General features: G+C 37.8%; 1 protein-coding gene across 1 annotated transcript; it reads right to left on the reverse strand.

Annotated features, from left to right (window-relative positions):
- Positions 1 to 7,690: 7,690 nt before the first annotated feature.
- Positions 7,691 to 8,620, reverse strand: LOC147380124 (olfactory receptor 5H2-like). The gene has a single exon (XM_086414386.1). The coding sequence runs from the start codon at positions 8,618 to 8,620 to the stop codon at positions 7,691 to 7,693; it is 930 nt and encodes a 309-aa protein (XP_086270512.1).
- Positions 8,621 to 22,187: the final 13,567 nt, after the last annotated feature.

Genomic DNA, 22,187 nt, shown 5'->3' on the forward strand with positions numbered 1-22,187 from the left:
GCGGACTAAAAGGAAAATTGCTGATGGATTTTGAACACGATAATCACATGTTCTGATTTGACTTTAGTTATTAACAGAGAAGTTGCTATTGAATGTTAATTTAAAAAATGATATTATATATGATAAAATAGTATGATATGAAAACATTTCATGTTTTGATATCTGAAAAGTAAAAAAATGTTTAATTTACACCTGAAACTAGATTGATAGCTAAGGGAAAATCTGCTGCTGCTGCTAAGTCGCTTCAGTCCTGTCTGACTCTGTGCGACCGCATAGACGGCAGCCCACCAGGCTCCCCGTCCCTGGGATTCTCCAGGCAATAACACTGGAGTGGGTTGCCATTTCCTTCTCCAATGTATGAAAGTGAAAAGTGAAAGTGAAGTCGCTCAGTTGTGTCCGATTCTTGGCGACCCCATGGACTGCAGCCTACCAGGCTCCTCCACCCATGGGATTTGCCAGGCAAGGGTACTGGAGTGGGTTGCCATTGCCTTACCGATCCTATATCCTAGTGAAAGCTAAATAAGAGATGAAAAACCAAGACAGATTGGAGATAAATCACTGTGAAAACTCAACAGAAGGATGAAATAAACAATATAATGTGTATCATTAGCTTCAATATAACCTATATTATCCCCTTCAATTTTGTGTAATTATCTTTTAACTCATTTTGTTGCCTGTATATAAATACAAAGGTTTGCATTGCAACTTTCAGTGTGAGTAGTCTTTTTCAATTTTAGCCTTTTTAATGGTGGGTCATGGTATCACACTGTGGTCTTCATTTGCATTTTCCCAATGACAAATTATATTGAGCACGTTTTTGTGTTCTTATTTGACATATGTATATCTAGCTTCCACTCCAGTACTGTTGCCCGGAAAATCCCATGGATGGAGGATCCTGGTAGGCTGCAGTTCATGGGGTCGCTAAGAGTCAGACAAGACTGACTGACTTCACTTTCACTTTCCATTTTCATGCATTGGAGAAGGAAATGGCAACCTACTCCAGGGTTCTTGCCTGGAGAATCCCATGGACAGAGAAGCCTGGTAGGCTGCAGTCCATGGGGTCGCACAGAGTCGGACACGACTGAAGCGACTTGGCAGCATGTCTAGCTTACTAAAGTGTCGGTTTAAACCTTTTGTCCATTTTTAATGGAGTTATATATTTTCTTATTTTGGGGTTTTGAGAAATTTTCATATATCCTGGATACAAGTCTTTTATCACACATAAGGTCTACAAATATTTCCTTAAGGATCTTGATTTCTTTTCTTCCCACAGATATTATACTGGTCCGTTATGCTGATTGGACCTAGTGAGCAAGAAATAGCAACTACTTTATACTTACTGGTGGACAGTTGCTTACTAGTAGATGAGAAATAAATTCAACAAATTTCAAGGCCCGTTTAACTTAGTGATATTCCTTGGAGATCAGTTGTGTGGGTCATGTAGAGGTACACCTTCACAGATGATGGATAAATTGTTGCATCTGGCCCATCCTGCAACCAAAACAAACACAGAACGCTTAGTGGGCCACTGTGGATTTTGGAGGCAGCATCATCCTCACTGGTTGCAAGGAACCGGAAAAACTTCTGCTTTTGACTGTAGTTCAGAACGGGAGAAGTATTTGTAAAAGGACTAGGCTGCTGTTCAACCTGTTGTGCTACTTGGGTCATATGATCCAGCAGAAGAAAAAATGCTGCTTGGAGTGGTAGTGCAGATAGGGATGCTGTTTGGAATCTTTGGCAGGCCTCTATAGGGATAAAAAACAGTGTAGACCTTAGGTGTGAGGCAAAGCCTCTATCCCATTTTGAATTGTGGCCTAATGGAGTGTGGCATGAGTGTTGTCAGTAGTCAATAAAGAAAGAGATTGCCTGGACCTGGTTTACAGATGGTTCTACAAAATATGCACACACTTTCTGAGAGTGGACAACTCTCAGATTACCATTACCGCTCTCGGTGACATCTCTGGAGGAGAGCAGTGGTGGAAAACCCTCCCAGTGGACAGAACTTTGAGCAGTTCACCTGGTTGTTCACTTTCCTAGAAAGAGAAATGGCCTGATAGGTGATGATATAATAGCTCAAGGGTTTTAGAGAATGGTTTGGCTGATGGTCAGGGATTTTGAAGCAGTGTTACTGGAAGATTGATGCCAAGGAAATATGGAAGAAATATGTGGATAGATCCCAATAAACACAACAAGATATTTGTGTCCCATGTGACTGCTCAGTAAAGGATGATTTCAGCAATGGAGGACTTTAATCATTAAAGGATATGATGACCCATTCTCAGATACCAGTCAAGCTGTTTCTATAGCTACCCCATCATCACAAAATAGGCTTTTGAAAAAAGGTGTCATAGTGTCAGGAATGGAAATTATGTATAGTCTCAGCAACATGGACTTCCGCTCACTATGGCCAGCTAGTCAAGGTCATTTTGAGTGCCTTTTCTGCCAGCACAGAGACCAACACAGAGTCCCTGATACTGCATCAGTCATTTAGGTGATCAGCCAGCCACCTGCTGGCATGTTGATTGCATTGGACAATTTTCCATCATGGAAGAGTGTTTTGTTATTATTAGAATAGATGCTTGCTCTAGATAAAGATTCTTCCTTGCTGGCAGTCAGATCAGATCAGATCAGATCAGTTGCTCAGTTGTGTCCGACTCTGCGACCCCATGAATCGCAGCCAGCCAGGCCTCCCTGTCCATCACCAAGTCCCGGAGTTCACTGAGACTCACGTCCATCAAGTCAGTGATGCCATCCAGCCATCTCATCCTCTGTCGTCCCCTTCTCCTCCTGCCCCCAATCCCTCCCAGCATCAGAGACTTTTCCAATGAGTCAGTGCTTCTGCAAAAACAACCATCTGTGGACTTACAAGATTCCTTATCCACTCTGATGGCAATTCATATTGCATGCATTTATCTGATCAAGGAATTCACTTCATAGCAAATGAAATGTGATAATGCCACCAATATTATGGCTTACCTTACCTTGAATCACTAATGAGATGCTGGCTAGTTAGTTCACAATTCACACTAAGAATTACTGTTGTAGATTTGATGGTGTTTGTTTTTATCTGACTCCTTAAGTGTTGATTCTTTTAACACAAACTAGTACAATCTCCGGAGAAGGCAATGGCACCCCAGTCCAGTACTCTTGCCTGGAAAATCCCATGGATGGAGGAGCCTGGAAGGCTGCAGTCCATGGGGTCACTGAGGGTCGGACATGACTGAGCAACTTCACTTTCACTATTCACTTTCATGCATTGGAGAAGGAAATGGCAACCCACTCCAGTGTTCTTGCCTGGAGAATCCCAGGGACGGGGGAGCCTGGTGGGCTGCGGTCTATGGGGTCACACAGAGTTGGACACGACTGAAGTGACTTAGCAGTAGCAGTACAATCTCACGGAGAAGGCAATGGCACCCCACTCCAGTACTCTTGCCTGGAAAATCCCATGGACAGAGGAGCCTGGTGGGCTGCAGTCCATGGAGTTGCTAAGAGTTGGACAGTACTGAGTGACTTCACTTTCACTTTCTTGCATTGGAGAAGGAAATGGCAACCCACTCCAGTATTCTTGCCTGGAGAATTCCAGGGATGGAGGAGCCTGGTGGGCTGCCGTCTATGGGGTCGCACAGAGTTGGACACTACTGAAGTGACTTAGCAGCAGCAGTACAATCTCAACAATTTCTCAACAGTACAAAGTATTGTAAATTGATGAGAAAAAAAAGTTTATCATGTATATAAATAGAGAGGAACTATGGATTCTTTTTTCTCTCTAGGTTAAACAAATTAATACACCTTCATAATAAAGGGTATTTCAACGGTGTTTTAGCATTTCCAACAGATAGTTTAATCCAATATCAACAGCTAAATAACCTTAGCATTGTGACATTATACATTGTATCTAAATAACATTAAAGAGTACACATGTAATTTCATAGGAACTTTTTGAAGAATTCTGCAGATTATCTTCTAAAATGCAGGCTTTGTGCAAGTTCATAATCCACATCTTTTCCAACATGCTACTGAAATGACATATATGATATGCAAAAATTTTTTGCATATTTGATATAGAAAAACAATTATAACAGAAGTGAGAATGGGAACACATCAGTGAAGAGATGTGTTGAATTTCTGCAAGGCATAACACAGAATTTTTCTGAAAGACACATCAGATCAGAAGAATCCATAGATTACACATGTTCAAGAGGAGGTTACACAGGAAGCCCGAGTTGCTGAGAGACCCCCAGTGTAAATAGTTATTTGGTTTGTATTTTTAATCCAAATGTCTAACTAAGGAACTTCACCCTGATACTTTGTCATGCTCTATCTCTGGAGCTGATCCTCCTGCTAAGAATAACAAGATTAATTCACTTTAGGTGTATCATTCTTGTGATCATCTTGAAAGAAACATATGAAGATGCATTGACATAGAGTGGCCATCCCAGGCCTAGTCTGTTGGCTCATTGCAAGATTGAAAATAAGTAATGCACTGTATGCTAAAAAAGCTTGTAAGCCAAAAATAAGAATTACATAATGTCATCTGTGGCCTAAAAGAATAAATAAATGTTTCAAATGAGGGAGTATTTTTATTCTCTTTGAGGTAATTGGAAATGCATCATGGAAGCTCTAACATTTAAGACAGATCTTGAAGAAAGGACAATTACAATTGCAAATAAAGACAAGTATTCCTGGAGGGAGCATTCTCACTGGAGAGCCCTGTAGTAACAAAACCGTGTACCTGTGAGGAAGGTTTGTCCAAAGGCTTCCAGTAATTCATTTGCATATAATATGGTGTCCATTAGGAGAATTGTGGAAGAAGAGATGCTGTATATATGTGTGTGTGTGTGTGTGTGTGTATATATATATATATATATATAAAATCTGTACATATTTGTAAATAAACAAACATATCCATGTGCATAAAGAGAGTTCTAAATAGGTATACCATATACATGGGCTTCTTTGGTGGCTCATATGGTAAAGAATATGTCTACAATGCAGGAGACCTGGGTTTTATCCCTGGGTCAGGAAGATTCCCTGGAGAAGAGAATGGCTACCCACTTCAGTATTCTTGCATGGAGAATTTATAATCTGGTAATGATGAAAATCCATTAAAAGTTATTGAGAGGAATATTATTTACTCAGAGCTCTATTTATAAAAAAGCATCTGAGAGCAAAATTTGGGAAGAGACTCAACAGGATATAGGATAAGTAGTAAGATTACTGTAAATGATAGATGTCAAGAGTTTTGGGGTGAGGGCCTCAGTGGTTTCAGTAGAATGTGTATAGAATAAGTGGTGAGATTGGAAGGTCAGAGTTGGACCTGAAGACAAATCATTTGTTATTTTTAGAGTATGAGTGTGATGAAAACGAACATATGGGGACTTTTGGGGGACCAAACATGCAAACTCTTGCTCTTTTTCATGTTTGTCACCACTGAATACACTGATATTTTATCAGGCACATTATTTGAACTCTGGCAGTCTTGATGAAAGTGAAAGAGGAGACTGAAAAATCTCCTAAAATTCAACATTCAAAAAACTAAGACCATGGCATGTGGCCCCATGACTCATGGCAAATACATGGGGAAAAAAATGGAAACAGTGGCAGATTTTATTTTCTTGGGTTCCAAAATCACTGTGGATGGTAACTACAGCTATGAAATTAAAAGTTGCTTGCTCTTTGGAAGGAAAGCTATGACAAATCTAGACAGTGTATTAAAAATAAAAGGCAGAGGCGTCACTTTGCCAACAAAGGATCTGTATAATCAAAGCTATGGTTTTCCCAGTAGTCATATATGTAAGAGTTGGAGCATAAAGAAGGCCTAACAATGAATAATTGATGCTTTTGAACTTTGGTGCTGGAGAAGACTCTTGAAAGTCCCTTGGACAGCAAGGAGATCAAACCGGTCAATCCTAAAGGAAATCAACACTAAATATTCATTGGAATGACTAATGCTGAAGGTGAAGCTCCAGCACTTTGGCCACTGATGCAAAGGGCCAACTCAATGAAAAAGACCCTGATGCTGGGAAAGACTGAGAGCAGAAAAAGGTGGTGACAAAGGATGAGACGGTTGGATGGCCTCACTGACTCAGTGGACATGAGTTTGAGCAAACTCCAGGAGATAGTGAAGGACAGGGAAGCCTGGTATGTGGTAAAGAATCTGCCTGCCAATGCAGGAGATGTGGGTTAGATCCAAGAGTCTGGAAGATTCCCTGGAGATGGAAATGGCAACCCATTCCAGTAATTCTTGCCTGGGAAATACCTTGGACAGAGGAGCCTGGGGGGCTGTGGTCCATGGGATCACAAAGAGTTGGACTTAGCAGCTAAATAAAAAACAAAACTATGCATTTTAAGCAGCTTGTTCTCAACAATACATTCGAATAATCTATACATAGTTCTTTTTTTCTGATCAGTTTCATTATTTTAAAATTGTAGGAAGGTTGAGACTTTTTCCTTCTTATCCCTCCACTTCCCTTTTCCTCTCTTTGCCTATCCCAGTTAAATCTACAATTTCATCCCATAGCTTTGTGATTCAGTAAAGCTTCTGAGATTACCCTATTACATACAAATACAACTGGACATGACCTTTCAAGATACCATAAACACTGAGAGGCATCTTCCCTCTACTAGTTATTCATAGAGAGAATTTGGTGAAGAATATTCTTATACAGTTTTGCCTGACTTTCACTGCTTTAACTCCTTTCTGAAATTTTTAAATTTCCTTACCATTTCTGTTAGTTTTTCTGTGAATATGACAGTTGAAACCCTACAAAAAGTGAAATTCACCATGTCCCAAATAGAGTGGAATGAAAGCCATTTTGATGCTAGCAGAATTCCTGATATTTGCCTCTCTTCATTCAAATACAAACCTGCCTCCACTGTGAAGTTAAATGTGATATAAATCTCAGGCTGCACAGCTCTATTGTTATCAAAAACATCATATTCAAATTCTTTTCAGAGTTGAATACACCACTATGGTATTTAATGTGTTTGTGAAGCTACATTGAGAACACATGTGTAAAATATTTTGTTTTCCTCTTAAATTATTCTAGTATGACTTAAGTACTTGATGAAATTTTTTTCTATGTGTTCCAGTAATATATAAACATTTTAAGATGCTTATTAATACTCTCAGTTTAAATCATTAAAGCTCTAGGGCAATGATTAGTGTGAAATCTATGAGCATTAATCAATATAGAGTAACATCTAATCTACACAAACTTTCGACTTTTAATAACGGATTAAGTATATTAATGTATGGATGTGAGAGTTGGACTGTGAAGAAAGCTGAGTGCTGAAGAATTGATGCTTTTGAGCTGTGGTGTTGGAGAAGGCTCTTGAGAGTCCCTTGGACTGCAAGGAGATCCAACCAGTCCATTCTGAAGGAGATCAGCCCTGGGATTTCTTTGGAAAGACTGATGCTAAAGCTGAAACTCCAATACTTTGGCCACCTCATGCGAAGAGTTGATTCATTGGAAAAGACTCTGATGCTGGGAGGGATTGGGGGCAGGAGGTAAAAAGGATGACAGAAGATGAGATGGCTGGATGGCATCACCGACTTGATGGAGATGAGTTTGGGTGAGCTCCAGGAGTTGGTGATGGACAGGGAGGACTGGTGTGCTGCAATTCATGGGGTTGCAGAGTTGGACATGACTGAGTGACTGAACTGAACTGAAGTATATTAATATGAGATCTAAGCATTTCTCTTTAACATTTTTGACAGTGAATCTATGACTTTCTTATTTCTCAAACTGTAGATGATTGGATTTAACAGAGGGATTATGACCATATAAAACAGAGAGTCCATCATATCTTGATCATCTGCTTGTGCAGATCCAGGGCGAACATACATAAAGAGAAGAGGCCCATAGTATAAAGAGACAGACAGAAGATGGGCTCCACAGGTAGAGAAGGCCTTCCTTATGCCTTTTACAGCCTTCTTTTTTAAGACTGTATGAAGAATAAGTGTATAAGAGAAAAGAACAGTAAGAATAGTGGACACCTGTATTGAACCAGAGAAAATAAATACCATCAGAATATTAATGGAAGGATCAGTACAGGAAATCTTAAATAATGGTACAATGTCACAGTAAAAGTGATGTATTATGCTAGAATTACAGAAGGTCAATCTCAATAAAAAAGCATTATGAAGTATGGCATGAAAAAGGCCACCTGAAAATGACGAAATTAATAGCCGGATGCATAATCTTTTGGTCATAATAACTGGGTAAAATAATGGTTTGCATATGGCCACATAGCGATCATATGCCATTGTTGCCAGCAGAAAACATTCTGTGGTTACACTGACTGCAAAGGAAAAAAATTGTATCTTGCATTCAGTGAGAGACATCATTTTGCTCTTTGCAAAGAAATTGACCAGCAACTGGGGCGTCACTGTGGATGATATCCAGGCATCCACAAAAGCCAGGTTCCCAAGGAATAAGTACATGGGAATGTGAAGGTGAGGATCACTGCAGATGAGAGCAATCAGACCAAGATTTCCCATGATGGTGATAAGATATATCATCAAAAACAGCAGGAACAGGGGAATTTGCCATTCTGTTTGATATATGAGTCCTGTGAGAATAAATTCTCTCAGCAATGTTGCATTTTCCTTTTCCATGTCCTCACTGAGTGTTACCTGAAATGAAATGGAGAAAATGATTTTTTTTTAAAGTCACAAGGAATTTAAAACATGAAGATATGTGGAAGAGAGTTGAAATAAACCATGTATATCAGAATGCCCTCTTAGGTTTGTTATTATCTTTGAAATGAATGAGGTCTCTTTGGTTAGAATAAAAATAAATACAATTCAAAAAATGTGAAGCAGTGAACACATTCAGAAAAATGAAAAATTCTAAATAGATGTTTGAGCATAGAGTTGAGTGTAATAGGGAAATTCTATCTGAAACATGGCTATAGGTTCAGGGAAAATAAGCTTGATGGACCTGGATAATAAATTGAATGTCATGTGAAGGATCTTGAACACTATTCACCAGGTAATAAACATGCACTGAAAATAAGAGATGGGAGTGGCACTGTAAGAGTTTTTAAAATAAATATGTTTCTATGGAAATCAGCTGCAGAAATGAAAATGTAAAATCAGGAATAAAAGTCAAGAAGCTGTTGCTATTGTCCACTAATTTCCAAACCAGATTATACCAGATCAACATTTTCTAAGGAACTTTTTGTGCAAAATATAAATGATAAAGTTTTACTGTAAAAATTGATTTAGTGGTTCAGAATGAAGTATAATGATCTGTGTTTTAAACTTACTTTTCAAGTGATTGAAATACATATGAAGTAACTAGTCCTTGAGTGAAGTGATATTCGGAGTGATGAACAGGGTGAAGACATACATACAAAAGAATCCAGAGTGTGCGGCTGCTACTGCTAAGTCGCTTCAGTCGTGTCCGACTCTGTGCGACCCCATAGATGGCAGCCCACCAGGCTCCCCCATCTCTGGGATTCTCCAGGCAAGAACACTGGAGTGGGGTGCCATTGCAGAGTCACCTAATACTGAATGTGAAGATGGTTGTAAGTGAAGAATAGAGAGGGGTCTCTTGGTGCTTGAGTAGATTTTCATTGAAAATAGCTTGATAACTCTTATGCAGTGGCTAGTTTGTGGCAATAGTGATCTCTGAACATCTAAGTGATATACTTTATGGTATGAGTTTTCCTTGATTTTATTAGAAATAAATGTCTTGGGAGTGATTGAGGGTAGCTTAGAGCATACTGGTATATGACATCTTTATTAGAGAATGTGCACCAAGTGAAGAAGGAGAGTGAAAATGAAAAATAAGTATATTAAAGAGGTTATAGAGGATTCATGTCACTTTTTTGTATAGCCAGTATCTGACCCTCTTTTCCACCCTCCTGCCACCGGTGGAAGGTATCTACCACCTACTCTGGAATCCCAGAGAATCAGAAACTGATTTTTCCATTCTTCTTGCACCTAGAGTGAGGGGACATGATATAAATTTGGCAAGTCAAACCCACCTACAGTGGATTTGAAATGTAGAGAGAGAGAGTGACAAAGGGACAAGGGCAAAAAAGGGTTTTCTTTGCTAAGGTGGCCATGGCAGCAATGGAAGACTTCAGAAAACGCGTCCTGCACCCACACCAGTGTCACTGTCAGTGCGATCAGGGGCATCGAAGCCAGTAGCAGTGACAACAGCTCCCAAGGAGCTAATATTGGGACATGATTTTGGTTGTTGACTGGCTGCCTTTTTCCCATCTGTTGCTGCCATTTTTCCATCTGGTGCCTCTAATCTCACTAGCATTTCTGTGTTAAAGAAAATTTCTATTCAAGAAAGCATTTCATGTTGGAACCAGTAGCCCTGTTTGTCAGTGAGGAAAGACAGGGAAAAACCAGAAGAGCAGAATGATCAGAAAATCAAGGGGAAACTGGAGATATATCAGGGTTATGAACATAAACAGATGAAAGATATTGAAGAAGATCAAAGAAGTGTATAGTGTCAGATGCCAAAGTAAATGAACTGATGAGACATGGAGTGAACAAATGTCATTGAGTATGAAAATAAAGAGATTTTTAAATGACTTTAGTGAGAGAAGTGTCCATTATGTGATGGAGTTGACACCAGAGAATAATGAAAAGAACACGTGGCACAATAGTGACAAGGATGAAGTAGAGAATCCAAGATCTGGAGAACCATCTGTTGTTCTACTCACCCTAGACAGATATAAAATTTTTTTCCTGTAGATAATTTTTTTTTTAAGTTTTAAAGAAAAGGAGAGGAAGGCATCAAGAAGAAAAAGGAAGCAGGAGAATTGGAAAGATAAACTTGGGTGGGTGAAAAATTCACAAGACGGAAGAAGAGAAATAGGCATAGACCCGTAAGTATAGACATAGACGCATAAGACAAGCCACAGAAGAGAAGTAAGGGTATGTAGGAGGAAGATCGAAGATGGTAAAAAGGGAAAGGCTAAGATGTAGGCATTAAATATTTACCTTAATTCTGGTTTTCATTAAGAATTGTCAACCATGGGAATCCTTCCTTTTTCTTTTATTCTTTTATTCAAAATTTCATTTTTGTATGAAATTTTCATATGAAATAGATTTTCATCTTAAATTTTACCTTAGAATCTTTGTGATGCCTGTAAGTATACGATTTCTGCTTATAAAGCTCTTTCCATATTTGAGTTGCTTTATCTTTGTTATTACATTGGTTAGAATTGAATTTCTCTAGAAGTCCTCCTGGTTTTACCTGACACACTTTTCTCCACCAGATTATTTTTAGCAGAATAAAACTGAGCGAAATAGTGACCCTTAGTTTAGGCTACATAAAAAATCAGCAATGGTATTTGCAGTTGTTGATTTTTTTTTGAATGGGCTTCCTTCTATGCAATCCTGTCACTAAATAATTGAAAATTCTCAAACTCAAATATATATATGTGTATCCTTAATTCAGAAATGCTGGAAATAGCAGTAGAAGAGCATTTTCTGCATATTTCCTGATACATGTATATAAAATGTTCAGATAAAGTATTGTCAGAAGTATGTGAAGGATAAAGGGGTTAAAATTTAAGTGACTTAACTTAGAAATTTTATTCAAAGAATGTCATCAAGTAAATAAGATGTATTTTTCACTAAGAATAACTGGAGAGAATTCTTAGCTATTAATCATTATGAAGTGATATTTAAACACTGTTTAAGTTGTTCAATTTTCAATTCATCAAAATTTATCTCATGAAGTCCTTATAGTTATGTTCACAGATAATAAAACATTATCTGTGTTTAGACAGTGATCCAGGCTTACAATCATTTTTCTTGTTTAAAGTATAGTCACTGAAATAAAATATATATATTATTCACTATTTGTTTTCTATATTCACCTGACTTTATTAGCATTTTGTAAACCCAGCCTAATATTACTGAAAATTCCTTAGTATTTTAACTTTATATTAAAGAACAATATGCAAAGAATAGTAAATATTACAGAAGTATTTTCTCTTACCCAATTGTAAGAAATTTTTAAAATGCTTCAAAATATTAAACGTTCTAAAATAGAAAAAAATACAGGAATGGCAGGAATGGCATATAAAACAGGTCACAGTTCTTTGCACACTGATTCATTTTTGAGGCTTTATTTTCCAAGCACAGGCAAGTGCTGTTAATATAAATTTTCTTCAAAGCCAAGAGTCAACTAGTTGTGTAATTGTGTGCTTTTTGTCCAAAGAAGAAGGAGTGAAGAACTAAAATTCCCCTAGTATTATTGCCCAAGAATTCCCTTTAAGACAAAACCAAGCTGTTCCTCTGGGAACTGTAGATTTGAGCATTCAGGAGAAGTCCAGGTTGCCCCAGAGGACATTATAGCCTGTGAAATCATAAACACCAAGTTATTGTAGACAGTTCCAGTTTTAACAGTTGATAATTGCATTTTATGTCACTACTTTCCACCAGGTATGATGTTTCTGGAATGTTTGTGCAAACCCCATTTTATCTGTAAAATGTTACTTTGTGTACTTTGATTAGTATGGTGTTGCCTGAGCTAATCATGATTTTAATGAGACCACCGTTGTAGATTCCCTTCAGGAGCCAATAGTTGTCTTCCTCATGCAAAGTGTAGCTCACCTTCCAGACCTATAGGAAACTTGCCTCTTTAACTTTAAATCTGATGAACAATCTTACTAAGCAAAAGTCACTGAAGGAACAAGGGAAAACAAAGACAAAGATCTCAATGGGAGGTGCCTGGGTCAGTGCTTCAAAAACTTTAATGTGTCTGAATCTCCTGTAAATATTGTTTAAAGCAGATTATTTTTCAGTGTGGCTGCATGAGGCGTGTGGCTCTTCACATCTAACGAGGTAATGTCTGTGAAAGCTTGTGATACACATGGCACTTGCCACACACAGGATCCTCCGTCACTGGAGGACACAGAAAATTACAGGGCATATATTATTGGAGTCACATAAAATGAGATTTAAGAAGTAAAAATTACTAGATATAAAATGGATAAGATATAGGATGTAGGGAATATAACCAATATATTTTAATCACTCTGTATAGAATATTATCAATAAAAATGTAGAATCATTGTTTTATAATTAAATCTACTATAATTCTAATTTTTTCTTTTACATGTAGCTCTCCAGTTTTCCAAGAACCACTTATTGAAGAGACTGTCTTTGATCCATTGTACATTCTTGCCTCCTCTGTGGTAGACTAATTGATCATAAGTGTGTTGGTTTCTTTGTGGGATTTCTATTCTTTTCCATTGATTTATATGTGTGTTTTTGTGCCTGTACTGTACTTTTTTGATTACTGTAGTTTTGTAGTATGGTCTGAAATTAGGAAGCTTGATTCCTCCAGCACTGTTTTTTATCCTCAAGATTGTTTTGGATGTTAATATATAAATTTTAAATTATTTGTTTCATTTCTGTTAAAAATACCATCGATAGGCATTGCATTGAATCTGTAGATTGCCTTGAGTAATATGGTTATTTTAACAACATTGATTCTTCAAATCCAAGAACAGTTTATTTTTCCATCTGTTTGTGTTGTCTTCAACTTCTTTCATCAACATCTTATAGTTTTCAGAAAACAGGTCTTAAATAAGTTTATTAAATTATTAATTTATTATTAACTTAAGTATATTAATTAAGCATATTAAATTATTAATAAACTTATTAAATAAGTTTATTCCTAAGTATTTTATTCTTTTTGACTTGATTGTAAATGGGATAATTTCTGTGATTTCTCTTTCTGATAGTTCATTTCTAGTGTATGGAAATGAAACAGATTTCTGTATATTAATTTTTATCTTGCTACTTTACTTAATTCTTTGATGAATTCTAGTAGTTTTCTAGTGTTATTTTTAGGATTTTCTGTGTACATTATCATGTCATCTGCAAACAGTGACAGTTTTGCTTCTTCCTGTCCAATTTGGGTTCCATTTATTTGTTTTTATTCTTCTATTACTATTGCTAGGAATTCCAAAACTACATTGAATATAAAGGCAAGAATGTGCATTCTTGTTAAGAAATCATTTTTATATTCAGTTCAGTTCAGTTCAGTTGCTCAACGTGTCCGACTCTTTATGACCCCATGAATCGCAGCACGCTAGCCCTCCCTGTCCATCACCAACTCCCGGAGATCACTCAAACTCATGTCCATTGAGTCAGGTGTGATCTGGCCATCTCATCCTCTATCGTCCCCTTCTCCTCCTACCCCCAATCCCTCCCAGCATCACAGTCTTTTCCAATGAGTCAACTCTTTGCATAAGGTGGCCAAAGTACTGGAGTTTCAGCTTTAGCATCATTCCTTCCAAAGAAATCCCAGGGCTGATCTTCAGAATGGACTGGTTGGATCTCCTTGGAGGCCAAGGGACTCTCAAGAGTCTTCTCCAACACCACAGTTCAAAAGCATCAATTCTTCGGCGCTCAGCCTTCTTCACAGTTCAACTCTCACATCCATACATCACCATGGGAAAAAATATAGCCTTGACTAGACGAACCTTTGTTGGCAAAGTAATGTCTCTGCTTTTGAATATGCTATCTAGGTTGGTCATAACTTTCCTTCCCAGAAGTAAGCGTCTTTTAATTTCAGGCTGCAGTCACCATCTGCAGTGATTTTGGAGCCCCCCAAAATAAAGCCTGACACTGTTTCCACTGTTTCCCCATCTGTTTCCCCTGAAGTGATGGGACCAGATGCCATGATCTTCGTTTTCTGAATGTTGAGCTTTAAGCAAAGCAACTCCTGTAGCTCAATTCCATAAAAATAAATGACCCAATCAAAAAATGGGCCAGAAAACTAAACAGACATTTCTCCAAAGAAGACATACAGATGGCTAACAAACACATAAAAAGATGCTCAACATCACTCATTATCAGAGAAATGCAAATCAAAACCACAGTAAGGTATCATTTCACGCCAGTCAGAATGGCTGCGATCCAAAAGTCTACAAGCAATAAATGCTGGAGAGGGTGCAGAGAAAAGGGAACCGTCTTACACTGTTGGTGGGAATGCAAACTAGTACAGCCACTATGGAGAACAGTGTGGAGATTCCCTAAAACTGGAAATAGAACTGCCTTTATGACCAAGCAATCCTACTTCTGGGCATACACACCGAGGAAACCAGGATTGAGAAAGACACATATACCCCAATGTTCATTGCAGCACTGTTTATAATAGCCAGGACATGGAAGCAACCTAGATGTCCATCAGCAGATGAATGGATAAGAATGCTGTGGTACATATACAGAATGGAATATTACTCAGCCATTAAAAAGAATACATTTGAATCAGTTCTAAGAAGTGGATGAAGCCTATTATACAGCCTATTATACAGAATGATGTAAGCCAGAAAGAAAAACACCAATACAGTACACTATCACATATACATGGAATTTAGAAAGATGGTAATGATAACCCTGTATGCGAGACAGCAAAAGAGACACAGATATATAGAACAGTCTTTTGGACTCTGTGGGAGAGGGTGATGGTGGGATGATTTGGGAGAATGGCATTGAAACATGTATTATATCATATATGAAATGAATCGCCAGTCCAAGTTTGACGCATGATACAGGGTGCTCGGGGCTGGTGCACTGGGATGACCCAGAATGATGGGATGGGGAGGGAGGTGGGAAGTGGGTTCAGGATGGGGAACACATGTACACCCGTGGCAGCTTCATGTCGATGTATGGCAAAACCAATACAATATTGTAAAGTAAAAAAAAAAAAAAAAAAAAGTATCCTGATCGAGGACATGTTTCTCCTTTAAGAACCTTCTGACTAATCCTGTCATTGTAAAATGTAAATTGTGGTAGTGGGTCTGGTAAGGCCTTTACAAACTTCAGACATTCTTTTGATTTACTGTATCACCCAATGAAAAAAGTATATAGCTCCCTTGCTAAGACTAGGAAGGGGGGCACTCTCCATCCACCTTCTGGTGTTTGTGTCAGAAACTTTCTCTGTCCATTGTTATACTTTAATAAAACTCTGCTACACAAAAGCTCTTGAGTGATCAGCCTGGTCCCTGGTCCCAAAACTAAATCTTCTTCTTAGGAGATCATGAATCCAACATCGTTCACTGTAATCTATCATTATTTCATGTATATTTTTAGTGTTTCCATGGAATGGTTTAATCAACCATCACCAGTGTTCCTGACAACCAAGTGAACTTAACAATATAAAATCATGCTTTACTCTTAAGTAATCATTAAGTAATTCATAGGTAATTTTGCATTTCTTTTATAAAGGAATCAAAAAGATATCTTGTCCAAAATGTGATTTTAGCAGAAGTGTATATTTTCCTCTTTTTCAGCATGCTACTAAGTTTGGTTCAGTCTCTCAATCATGTCTGAGTCTTTGCAACCTCATGGACTTCAGCATGCCAGGCTACCTTGTCCCATTACCAACTCCCAAAACTTGCTCAAACTCACATCCATCGAGCCAGTGATGCCATCCAACCGTCTCATCTTCTGTTGTCCCCTTCTCCTCCTGCCTTCAATCTTTCTCAGCATCAGGGTCTTTTCCAGTGAGGCAGTTCTTCACATAAGGTAGCCAATGGCTTGGAGCTTCAGCTTCAGAATCAGTGAACACTTCCAATGAACACTCAGGAGTGATTTCCTTTAGGATTGCCAGGTTTGATCTTGCAGTCTAAGGGACTCTCAAGAGTCTTGGCCAACACCACAGTTCAAAAGCATCAATTCTTCAGCACTCACCTTTCTTTATGGTCCAAGTCTCACATCCACACATGACTACTGGCAAAACCATAGCTTTGACTAGATAGATCTTTGTTGGCAAAGTAATGTCTCTGCTTTTTAATATGCTGTCTAGATTTCTCATAGCTCTTCATCCAAAGAGCAAGTGTCTTTTAATTTCATGGCTAGGGTCACCATCTGCAGTGATTTTGGAGCCCAAGAAAATAGTGTTTCCCCATCTATTTGCCATCGAGTTTCCGGACCAGATGCCATGACATTTGTTTCTTGAATGTTGAGTTTTAAGCCAGCTTTTCCACTATTTTCTTTCACTTTTATCAAGAAGCTCCACAGTTCCTCTTTGCTTTCTGCCATAAGGGGAGACCTTATGCATATTTGAGGTTATTGATATTTCTCCCAGCAATCTTGATTCCTGCTTGTGCTTCATCCAGCCCGGCATTTCACATGATGTACTCTGCATATAAGTTAAGTAAGCAGGGTGACAATATTCAGCCTTGACATACTCCTTTCCTGATTTGACACCAGTCTGTTGTTCCATGTCCAGTTCTAACTGTCACTTCTTGACTTGACTCCTTTCCCGATTTGACACCAGTCTGTTGTTCCATGTCCAGTTCTAACTGTTACTTCTTAACCATACAGATTTCTCAGGAGGCAGGTAAGACAATCTGGTATTCCCATCTCTTTAAGAATTTCCCACAGTTTGTTGTGATCCACACAGTCAAAGGCTTGGGCATAGTCAATAAAGCAGAAGTTTTTCTGGAACTCTCTTGCTTTTTTCTATGATCCAGAGGATGCTGGCAATTTGATCTCTGGTTCCTCTGCCTTTTCTAAATCCAGTTTGAACATCTGGAAGTTCTCAGTTCAGGTATTGTTGAAGCCTCACTTGGGGAATTTTGAGTATTAATTTGATAGCATGTGAGATGACTGCAACTGTATGGTAGTTTGAGCATTCTTTGGCATTGCTTTTTTTGGGATTGGAATGAAAAGTGACCTTTTCCAGTCCTGTGGCCACTGCTGAGTTTTCCAAATTTGCTGGCATTTTGAGAGCAGCACTTTCACAACATCATCTTTTAGGATTTGAAATAGCTCAACTGGAATTCTATCACATACACTAGCTTTGTTCTTAGTGATGCTTCCTAAGGCCCACTTGACTTCACATTCCAGGATGTCTGGCTCTAGGTGAGTGATCAGACCACTGTGATTATCTGGGTCATTAAGAATTGTTTTGTATAGTTCTTCCGTGTATTATGCCACCTTTTAAAATATCTTCTGCTGCTGTTATATCCATACTGTTTCTACCCTTTTATGCCCATCTTTGCATGAAATGTTCCTTTGGTATCTCTAATTTTCTTGAAGAGATCTCTAGTTTTTCCCATTCTAGTGTTTTCCTCTTTTTCTTTGCACTGATCACTGAGGAAGGCTTTCTTATCTCTCCTTGCTCTTCTTTGGCACTCTGCATTCAAATGGGTATATCTTTCGTTTTCTCTCCTTTGCCTTTCATTTCTCTTCTTTTCTGTTTTTTGTAAGGCCTCCTCAGACAACCATTTTGCCTTTTTGCATTTCTTGTTCTTAGGGATGGTCTTGATCACTGCCTCCTATACAATGTCATGAACATCCATCCATAGTTCTTCAGGCACTCTGTCTATTAGACCTAATCCCTTGAATGTATTTGTCACTTCCACTGTATAATCATAAGGGATTTGAATTAGGTCACACCTTAATGGTCTAGTGGTTTTCCCTACTTTTTTCAATTTAAGTCTGAATTTTTCAGTAAGGAGCTCATGATCTGAGCCACAGTCAGCTCCTGGTCTTGTTTGTTTCTGACTGTATAGAGCTTCTCCATCTTCCACTACCAACAGTATAATCAATCTGATTTTGATATTGAGCATTCAGTGATGTCTACGTTTAGAGTCATCTTGTATTGTTGGAACAGGGTGTTTGCTATGACTAGCGTATTATCTTGACAAAGCTGTTAGCCTCTGCCCTGCTTCAATTTGTATTCCAAGGCCAAATTTGTCTGTTACTCCAGGTGTCTCTTGACTTCCTACTTTTGCATTCAGGTCCCCTATGATGAAAAGGACATCATTTTTTGTGTTAGTTCTAGAAGGTCTATAAGTCATCATAGAACCTTTCTACTTAAGCTTCTTTGGCATTAGTGGTTGGGGCATAGACTTGGATTACTGTGATATTGAATGGTTTGCCTTGGAAACAGAGATCATTCTGTCATTTTTGAGACTACACCCAAGTATTGTATTTTGGACTCTTTTATTGACTATGAGAGTTACTCCATTTCTTCTAAGGAATTTTTGCCTAAAGTAGTAGATATAATGGTCATCTAAATTAAATTCCCCCATTCTGATCCATTTTAGTTCACTGATTGCTATAATGTTGATGTTCACTCTTGCCATCTCCTGTTTGACTACTTCCAATTTACCTTGATTCTTGGACCTAACATTCCAGGTTCCTATGCAATATTGTTCTTTACAGCATGGGTCTTTACTTCCATCACCAGCCACATCTACACCTGGGTGTTGTTTTCACTTTAGTTCAGCCTCTTCTTTCTTTCTGGAGTTACTGCTCTTCTACAGTAGCATATTGGGCACCTACTGACCTGGGGAGTTCAACATGCTACTAAAGTGACAGAAATGAAGTTCAAAGATGAGAAATGTCTGTAACAGAAGTGAGAATTAGATCACATCTATGAACTAGGGATTTTGGTGAATTTGTGGAAGGCATAAAGTAAAATATTTGTGATTGCACTAAAGGATAAGAACTAGCAGAGGAATCTATATACCAGGCATATAAAAGAGAAGTCTGCACAGGAATTCTGAGCTTCTGAGAGGACCCCAACCGTCTGTTCTGTACTCACCCAATCTAAAGTAAGTCTTGAGAAGTAACAGACTTTGTTCGTATCGCCATAGTGTGACATCAGACTACTGATTCAAAGGAAGGTCAATTAGAGAACCAGACCATTGTGATGGCAGAAGATAGTAGCTTTTGTATTATCAATCCAGTTTGGGGATTGTAATAATGAATGAACAAGTAAAATCAAGACAGCTCGCATTAAAGCATCAGTACACTGAGACTGTTATACAACAACAAAATTTTTTAAATATAGATATATTCAATAACATAGATTTTCTTAGGAAAAAAGTAAAAGCAGCTAAATTATGATCCATTTCTATTCTTTGTCCAAGGGCTTGGGAATATCCCTCTTGGGAACAAAAAAAGGGCAGATCACCCAGTCTAGCCTTGTGAAGTGGACCTTCAAATGATAGGATAATTATATTTTTTAATGCTTGTATATTTTAAACCAATGTTTAAACCAAACAGGTGTTTAAACCAAGCATCCAGCTGAATAGCTTCTCCTTGATATATGCTATAGTCTATCCCAGGAGCCAATCATAATGATAAAAAGAACAAGAATATAGGTAACTTTATATGTGTAATGCTTGCAATTATCATTAAAGAACCTTAAGAATGTGAGTTGTGTGCTGTAGCCATCTAAGCCCCAATGTCTCCTGGGCTCACTGCAAGATTAAAAATGAGTGATATATTCTTACTGCACTCTATGTATTTGTGCTGTCATATTCAGCTCAATTTTATAAATATTTCAGAGATACTTATTCAAGACCTCATGTGTGTAAGCTGCAGTGTTGCAAAGTTATGCTCATTACTGCAAAAGATAGAGACTAAGACATCTAATTTATATTAAAAAAAAAAGAAGCTTGTGGTCCCCAAATAAGTATTATATTGGGTTGGCTAAAACGTTTGTTTTGTTTTTTCTCTAAGGTGTTATTGAAAAACCCAAACAAACTTTTTGGCCAACCAACAGGAGATCAAATGTGACCTAAGAAATATGAAAGAACTGACTAAACATTGCTATCTTCTTCAGTATAATATGGAAATGCATTATGAATGCTGTAATATATGAGAAAAGCTTTGGATTAAGGACACCATTTGAGTTGTAAATAAAGATGAATGTATTGTCAATAAACTGTATATTCTGTGTGGACAGACTTGTATTAGCAAATGCATGTATCTGTGTAACTTCAGGGTGTCTGGAAAGCTTTCTGCAACTCATTTTGGGTATAAGACAAGGTTCATTAGGAGAATTGTGGGGTCAGTGACTTCTGAGTTAAACCAAGATATTATTTGAAAGGACCATACAATGGATGGTGAGAAAATCAGGCAGCAATCAGGAGGATAGAAATGGAGGTTGAGGTACAGATAGAAAGATATGCAATAGTGATAGAGTAAGTTAGAAAGATGTAATACAGGGGGGTGTGGATATAGATACAGATGTCTATGAATGTATGTATATGTATTTCATGTAATCTGGACATACACATGAACAAATAAATGTATGCATGACTACATCTACAGAGCTAAATACAAATACTGTATTTGTACAGTATCTGTCAGCAATGTCAGTCCTCTAAAAGTTATTGAAAAGGGATATGATTTACTCATAGTTCTGTCTATGAAGTATAACCTGGCAACTATGTTTAGGACTTTTAAGTACCAACATGATAAAAGGAAAGTTTTGCAAAAGACAGAGGCAGATAGCTTGTAGGATAAGGTCCTCAATACATCAGTAAGTAGGTGTATGGAATTTCAGTGTTGTAAAAGGAAAGGCAGGAGTGGACCCAAAGATAGGTCTCTCATTGTACTCAGAGTATAGAGTGAGATGAAAACTAATGTTAAAGGACTTGAGGACACAAAAATATCCAAAATCTTGCTCATTTTTTTGTCTTTTCCAGCCACCCACTAGGCACTATGACATTATATCAAGTTAACGTTATTTGAACTTTTGTAATATGCATTCAAAATCATGTAAACACTGCATGCCAGAAAGACTTATATATTACTTTATTTATTTATTTATTATTAATTTATTTAAAGATTTATTTTAAAAGTTTCCCTTTAAAAAATCTAGCAATATTTTTTGACCATTTCCTTCCTATTGTGCCACTTTTCTTCTTTAAGCCCATCCCAATTAAATTCTGCAGTCTCATCTAGCTTTCTAATTAGTGAAGGTTTTCAGATTATCCTACAAAATACAGGGACAACTGGGAAGTGACATCATAGACAGTGAGAGCCAATTCCCTCTTTTTGTTGCTCATGGACAATGACTGGGCTAAGAGCATCCTCTTAACATTTGACTCTCCCTTCACTGTCTTAACTTGCTTCTCATTTTTCTTCATGGCTTTTCACATTTCTTTTTATTTCTCTCTGGTATATGACTGTTGAATCCCCATGGTGATGGGGGAATTCACCATGTCCCAAATAAAGTGGACTGAAAGACCTTTTGGTTTGCAGCAGAATTCTTGTGATTTACACCATTTCATTCAAACACACTGCATACATTGTGGATTTATATGCAGTTGAGTCTCCAGGCTGTGCAGCTATATTACTATCAAAGACAACAGAGTCAAATCCTATTAGAGGAACATTATTATTTCAGTGCCTAATCATTTTATAAATCTACATTATAAAATACACA

The sequence above is a fragment of the Bos grunniens genome, chromosome 1 (genome assembly GCF_055505025.1).
Source record: "Bos grunniens cultivar Pamir isolate PY7600 chromosome 1, Bosgru_T2T1.0, whole genome shotgun sequence".
NCBI classification, from domain to species: domain Eukaryota; kingdom Metazoa; phylum Chordata; class Mammalia; order Artiodactyla; family Bovidae; genus Bos; species Bos grunniens.

Coding starts and splice junctions, on each gene's coding strand:
- LOC147380124 (XM_086414386.1), bottom strand. CDS start 8,620: ATGGAAAAGGAAAATGCAACATTGCTGAGAGAATTTATTCTCACAGGA.